General features: G+C 36.8%; 1 protein-coding gene across 2 annotated transcripts; it reads right to left on the bottom strand.

Moving 5' to 3' along the window:
- Positions 1-4,212: 4,212 nt before the first annotated feature.
- Positions 4,213-7,176, bottom strand: LOC311071045 (uncharacterized protein). Of its 2 annotated transcripts, XM_084095256.1 has the most exons (5): positions 7,034-7,176; positions 5,555-5,679; positions 5,310-5,423; positions 5,110-5,140; positions 4,213-5,020 (listed from the first exon to the last, which is right to left on the bottom strand). In XM_084095256.1, coding segments are annotated over exons 1-5 (384 nt in total). In that variant the 5' UTR covers positions 7,147-7,176; the 3' UTR covers positions 4,213-5,019. The 2 variants fall into 2 exon arrangements, with proteins under 2 accessions (XP_083951382.1, XP_083951381.1); XM_084095255.1 differs by having other exon boundaries at positions 4,980-5,140; positions 7,034-7,157.
- Positions 7,177-7,872: the final 696 nt, after the last annotated feature.

Below are 7,872 nucleotides of genomic sequence, written 5' to 3'. Positions count from 1 at the left end.
CAGCCTTGGCACTGCTCTGTCCAGTACGCGCCCTTCGTGCTTACGTAGACAGAACGCGGTGTTTCAGGACCTCAGACCAGCTCTTTGTCTGTTATGGTGGGAAGCTGAAGGGAAAGGCTCTCTCCAAGCAAAGGTTGTCTCACTGGATTGTGGACGCCATTGCTTTGGCTTACCAGCAGCAAGGTCGACCGTGCCCCCTTGGTGTGACGGCCCACTCCACTCGGAGTGTGGCATCCTCTTGGGCTCTAGCGCATGGCGCCTCGCTAACAGACATCTGCAGAGCTGCAGGCTGGGCGACACCTAACACATTCGCGAGATTCTACAATCTCCGAGTAGAGCCAGTTTCTTCTCATGTACTCGCTTCAACTAGCCGGTGCTAGATTCTGCTCAGGTGTCTTCGCTTGCTCGCCATTCCTCTCCACGGACGGGATACGTGCGATATTCCTCAGGTGAGCCTCATAAGCCCTGAGTCTCCTCCAGCACTGACGACGTCAACGCCAGAGTTATGCCACTGGCAGCTTTCGCGCTTGGCTAGGTGTCTCCATGTGCATGGTTCCCTTCGGGCGACCCCCACATGTGTATTCCACTGTAAGCCTCTTTGAGCATGTGTCTTCCCTTGGCAAGCCACCTTGCCACCCCTGGGGTTGAAATATTCCACCTGCGGCTGGACACCCCAGTGTTGCTCCGTATGCAGCCCTTCGGGGTCATATGTGTATTCCAAGTCCCCCCCTTCGGGTTGGGCATGATTGCATATTTCCACTGGATATGCTTCCCAGTGTACCTTGGTATTCCTGTGTTAAGTAGGACTCCTTCGTCCGTGCTAGTCTCACGACAGGGAGCTCAGACTTACGCAGGGCACTGGAAGACAGTCGAGAGGTGGCGTGATTATACGGGAACCCCATTCGTCGTCATCCGACGTAACTCGGAGTGACAACGAAAGGGAACGTCTCGGTTACGTATGTAACCCTCGTTCCCTGAGTAGGGAACGGAGACGTTACGTCTCCCTGCCACTTCCGCTGTACCGCTGGAACGCCTGAGTTCAGTCTCGGCTCCTCAGCGAAGACATATCTGCATGTTGCTCGCGACTTCCTTATATACCCCCAGGGTGGGGCGGAGTTACGCTATGCAAATTCCGCAGACCCATGGCATTTCTTTGCCATTGGCTCGTGTTTTAATACTCGAAGATGATAGGATTTCTAAGCGAAACCCCCATTCGTCGTCATCCGACGTAACGTCTCCGTTCCCTACTCAGGGAACGAGGGTTACATACGTAACCGAGACGTTTTTCGGTCAGAACTCACGGAAAGGAAGCAGGGCACATATAGGCTACAGTGAAGTCGACGCAAGCATATTGACCAATGCTTTTGAAACGAGACCATTGCATTTTAATGTAGCCTAATTTGAATGCGAATCCGCAACCTCTCATAGTAGTTGCTATACTGGACCACCTGTCAAAAAATGATTGATTGACAGGTGCCACGCCCCTTCCGGTGACAGGTACATGCCCTTTTGGCATAGGATCAAAGGGATCAAAGAAGATGAGATGAGATCAAAGAGATCAAAGGGGTTTTTAAGTCTTTTTGACAGCTAGTATTGACCTATTGACCCTCCTAACCCTTTATCATGTATAGTTATTGACAGCTAGTTTTGGGTTTTGAAGTCTTTTGATGCCTTTTGATATTGACAGAAAGTGTTTTAATAATTACATCATGGCTATGACAGCTAGTTTGATGCCTTTTGATATTGACAGAAGGTTTTGAAGACACAGTGATTAAATAATTATGTCATGGTATCTGACAGAAAGTCTGATTGTTTGAAGCCTTTTGAACATGACAGTGTGTGTTTTGGAAGTTGGTATCACAGGATTCTCCTCCCTACATATCCCTTAGCTTATCCGGGGTGTACTGTGAAAACTGATAAGGAAAAACTGTGGAAGTTTATCTCACACAAATGTTGAAAAGCCATTCAGTTCTTTTAAAACAATATAAATGAAATGTTTATAAAAAAGCTTACTAAAACCTCACACCAAAAGTTTAAATAAAATGGAGTTAGAAAAAATTGCAATGACTCTCTCAAAGCGTGTGTGTGCGGAGATCAGACATCAGAGGAGATGTTACCATCTGTGTCACGGGATTCCCCTACCACCCTTTTGAGCTCTGACATCTGAAACGTACTGTTCAGACACTGTGATTAAACAATGTCATACAAAACACATCATATCCTTAATAATTATTGTGCCAATTAAACTAAAGTTGAAAAACATACTGTTCTCATGCTCATTTCACTAAGGTTCAAAAGCCATTCATTTCTTTTAAAACAATATAAATGAAATTTTTATAAAGATCTTACTAAAACCTCACTCAAAAAGTTTAAATAAAATGGAGTCACAAAAGATCACAGAGTGTTTACTGAAGCGCCTCTCCAGCACAGCCCCGGCCTGAGTGGTGCGCGCGCCCTCCGCATTCTGACATCCCCCTCCTTCTGCTCCTCCACATTCCAGAGCACAGTGATAGTGAGAAACAGAGATTTTATAAAATAATGTATATTTCACACAAATAATATAATATACAATAATATAAAATAACATCTTACTTATCTTACGTTTAAGATAAACAAAAGAATAAAAATCATCTTACATAAACATTCTGTTCTTTAAAAGAATATAAATGATTATAAATAAATAATATAAAATAAAGATCTTACTAAAACCTCACACAAAAAGTTGAAATAAATGTAGAACTATCCAGTTTAAATAAAATGGATTCACACAAAAAAATGCAATGAGTTAAATGTTTATAGAGTTGAAGAAAAAACATAGGCCTACATGTTATGAAACAATCAGTTAAATGTTTAGAGAGTTGAAGAAAAAAACATACAGCTCATGAAACAACGCAATGTATGAAACGGGTTCACGAAAATAAAAAATCATCTTACATGTTTAGAAATCAGGGCCCTCTGGCCTCTCTTTACACCAGCGTTTGACCTGCGGAGCTTTCAAAAAGCACCAGCCAAAGGGTGTGTGTGTGTGTGTGTGTGTCAGAGAGTCACACAAATTCAGTGATCAGGATATCAGGTGCTGAGTTTATTTATAAGAAGTATAATAAAGTTTAAATGATATATTTTAAAAACAAAAGACTGTTTAAATAAAATCTTTAAAGTTTGAATACATACGCATCTTCTATTTACCTTTTAGAAGATTACTGTAATGATTTTGTTTAAATTGAACCTAAGGTATAATTGTTATTAAACAATGTCTGTTCAAAAACTCTAGATGGTTGAAAAACTGCACTTAGTCTTCTTAAATCTCATTTATATGAAAAGATTCAATCAGCATTGTTTTTGTCCATGCTGGGGTTTCAATTTTTATGGTGGGGGCTTTTCATAGCCATAATGATTTTTGTACCCTAACTGCATATTCTATCCCGTACACCTAAACACGACCATCACAGAAACCTACATTTTCAAAAATGAAATAAATAATTAAATAAAATGTAAACAAAGTTTTAGCTAAATAAATATATAAATAAAAACACCTTACATTTTTAGAGAGTCACAAAAGTCATCTCACACCTGTGAAATGTTCAATAATTCCTTAAGTTGTATCTGTGAGAAAATGACCACATAGGCCTATCTTCAGAGAGAGAGCAACAATGAAAACATTTAGAAACTGTGTAACTGTAATGTTAGTCTGCTAACGCCAAAGTTTTGTTCGTACTAAATTTATTTCAAAGCATAATCGTAAATGTGATCTTTTAAAATGAAAGATTGTTTTAGTCTGAAGTGTAAAGTTCTTAACTTTCTTTCTTTAAAAAATCTTCAAAGTTTGAATACATTCATATCTTCTATTTATCTTCTTAGAAGACTTATGTATGATATAAATGATTTTGTCTAACAGTGACCATAAATTATAATTGTTGTAATGTGAGACAATGTCTGTTCAAAAACTTTAGATGGTTGAAAAACTGTATTTAGTCGTCTTAAATCAGCATTTTTTTTTTGTCCATGCTGGAGTTTCAATTTTTATGGCTTTCCATAGCCATGATGATTTTTGTACCGTAACTGCATATTCTATCCCGTACACCTAAACACGACCATCACAGAAAACTACATTTGTACATTTTCAAAAATGAAATAAATAAATAAATAATTTAATAAAATGTAAACAAAGTTTTAGCTAAATAAATATATAAATAAAAACACCTTACATTTCCAGAGAGGTGAAGTAGTTCTTTATGCAACAATCCAAAAAGCAAATAGTTTAAGTTGTCTTAAACAAAACAGCCCCAGATCCTTCAGAGATAAACTACAGTGTGAAATAAATGTTCCAGACCCTCACAGAGACGAGAGGACGACAGACCAGATGAGCCTCGGAAGATAATGTCACAGTAAATCTAGTCCGCGTTCCAGAGTACATCCATAGTTTTATACTAAATTCATTTAAAAGCATAACCTTAAAAGTTTAAATTAGATATTTATATATGTCAATAAAAGTTTTATTAAAATCATATCTTCTATATATCTTTTAGAAGACTTATGTATGATGTAAATGATTTTGCTTAAATTTAACCTAAGGTATAATTGCTACTAAATAATGTCTGTTCAAAAACTTTAGATTGTTGAAAAACTGTAAGGCGTCTTAGATCTTAGATCATAGATCTTTTGTCCATACAACATGGTGTCACAATGTTTTTAAGAAATCCGAGGACTCTACGTTGCTCTTATTTAGACTAAGTTGTATCATTTGGAAAATCACCACACAATTATATTTTCATCTGTGGGTGGCTGAAGGATTTCCTTCAGGATTTTATGAGTCTCTGAGATGATGTGTTTAAATTATGTGTCATCTCGATCTGCCAGGTCTCATGTTCTCTATTGATCGGGTCAGTCTCATCATTGATAATAAACAGTTCAGTGTAGATCTTGTTTAGAGAGACCGTCTGTGGTGCACTTCCCTCCAAAGTCCTCTCAGCGTCACGCAGCATTCTTGATTTCATCTCATTCCTTACATTCGGAAGAATTTCTAAAAATCAGGACAAAGTTGGATAGTCATATTATTAACAGGAGCATCACACTTGAGAATGCACAGTGTTCTACAACAAGAGATCTTACCATGTTCGTTTACCAAGGTAGAGTGAGACACCTGAAAAACAAAACAAAAAATACTCATACATAAATACTGTATATATAACATACATAAATAATTTCTTAACTACGCAACTGTTTCTTAAATTATCAGACACTCATCGCACTGATGCTAACATCACCATATATTGTCTTTTCTACCATGATTGGAGCAAATATTGACCCACCATTCTTCTGGTCAATTGTGAAGTTAAGCTGATTAGGGATCTGAATTAATGGCTGTCCGAACGATGTAGGATTATTATGCTGTTGATTTGTCATGTTTCCAGAATGTGCACCATCTGTTAAAAAAAACAAAAAAAAAACACAATTAAATACACAACCAAAACCATGTAAACATTATAGTAAAGTTTATTGAAGATTGAGAAACATATTGAACTACTAACAAAGTAAATTATAAATCTTTTCCTACGTTTGATATTCTTTTTTCTGATTTTTTTCACTATGGACTTGATCCTTTTTAATGCTGTTTTCTCTCCATATTTATTCTGTAGTTCCTCTACTGTATCTTCCAACCTCCCTGTTGTTCTTCTCCAGCTGTGTTAACCAAAGACAAACAGTTAGAAGAATAAAATATATGTACAATAGCAAAAATAAAGTTGGTCATTAGTTGTTAGGGTTAGATACACCTGCAGACGCATTCATACACCCGTTCACCTGTTTTCATTTAGCATACACCAGAGTTCAAACATTCACTTTTTCAAAGGCCGAATGATTACGCGATCAAAATTTCTCTTTTTAACATAAGAGTTAAAACATGTACACGAGTCACGACGCATTGCATTATGCACCTGACCTGCCGGCTGATGAAGTATTTATTACATCAAGAAAACATGAATACAACACACTGCACTTGGATGAATACATTTATTTATAATATTACCAGTTCCATATGATCTTTATTAAAAAATAAGACAATAAATGATTTTATTTTTTAAATTTGACTGCATTCTTGTCCATTTCTAAATGTTTACTTTTTGATTTATGAATTATAACAGACTGATGGGAAAAAACATTATTTTGCTGTTACTTTTTTAAAATTTGTTTTATTATTATTATTCAACAATCTCTTTCTTTTTGTTATTTTTTATTAGTTGTAATTTTATATAAACATTTAACTTTTAAAATAAAGGTTTTACAACAACATCACGATCTTCTGTTATATTTGGCCTCCATGCTCATCTATTTACAGTATATGATATTGGTGAAGGGGGTCCACATGAATATTTTTCAGGGGACCCCGAATTCTCTAGCTACGGCCCTGTTCACAGGAGCCGCTGAGAGCGAGTTCCAGCTGATAACGGTCATAAAGTGTGAGATAAGGTGCAAGTAGCTAAACTAAACATTTCATATTTGACAGCTGTTTTGAGAAATGTTAAAACAACAACAAAAATAATCAGGCAAACTAATCAACTTTTTTCTAATTTCACCATTTTGAACTTAAAATAGGCCTATATAATACATGTGATTTAATGTGAGAGGAGAAGAAACAAATAACAGTCATTTTCATCATATTAGGCATAAGATTAATAATGAATGTGTACATATTGTGAATTAATTTAATAAACATGTACCTAACATCCATAGCCTTCAGTAAATTAAGGCTAGACAAGAACAACAAAGTTCCTTTTTAATTCTGCCCCCTGCTCTAGTTAGAACTTTGGAGCGCTTAAAAGTGTGGGGCTCAAAAATAAGTGTCATTTGGAACTCTTTTATCAAAAAATATGTTGATAATGATTAGTTATGCCAAATGATAGTTTGGCATGCATGGGATTGTGTGTCCATATGCTAGTGAGAGAGAGAAATACATTCTACAATGATATAAAATATATCTTCATTAAATGCCGATTTTGTCTATTCTTTAATCCACACATAAAATAGGTTTTTATACCTGCTCAAGTACTTCTTGATGAGTTTCTTCTGTATTAAACATCGAATCTTCTCAGTCAGATCGTCGCAAGATCTCAGGAATCCTCTCACACTGCTCGTGTTTACGCGCTCCATCGCTGCACTTGTGTGTGTGTGTGTGTGTGTGTGTGTGTGTGTGTGTGTGTGTGTGTGTCTCGAACGATTCAAACTTCCATAAAGCTAGGGTTGCCAGGTCCCAGAAATATTTCCAGCCCAATGACAACTCAAAACCCGCCCAAATGGAATAAAAACTAGCCCAATTTTCCCATGTCCAATCAGATTAGACAACGGCTGGATTATTAACTTCCGTCTTCAGCATCTGATGATTCCCGATATTATAGTTACTTTATTCCTTTATGACTCTGTTTTTCGGTTCAGCATTTAATATCAAATTAGAGGTTATGGTTTTATTGTTTTACACTTTTCAAGCGATTTCTGTTTGATTTAAACAAGCGACTTTTTATTTAAATTTTTAGACTTGATAGAGTATTTTATATTTTGGAGGCTTTTTTGTTAAAGACCCTATCCTTAAAGGTATGCTGTGTAGGAATTTCTCCCATCTAGCGGTGAAATTCTATTTTGCATTTAAACGAATAGTGCTCTCTAGCGCCTTGCTTTTTCAAATGCGTGTTGCAACTGCGGTAGCCGTTATGTGTCAAGAATCTATGACAACATGTCTTCCAATAGCACTTCATCGAGTTTACCTGTACATGTTTTACTGTTATGCTGCCTATATAATGATTTACACAAACAAGCAATGAAAAAAAGCTTGTAATTTAGACCGTAACTTTGACTTACCTGTCGAGAAGAAAGCAGGCACCT

This window comes from Abramis brama (genome assembly GCF_963993115.1).
Source record: "Abramis brama genome assembly, chromosome: 20".
In the NCBI taxonomy this organism is placed as follows: Eukaryota; Metazoa; Chordata; class Actinopteri; order Cypriniformes; family Leuciscidae; genus Abramis; species Abramis brama.
This window is presented reverse-complemented; position numbering and strand designations above follow the sequence as displayed.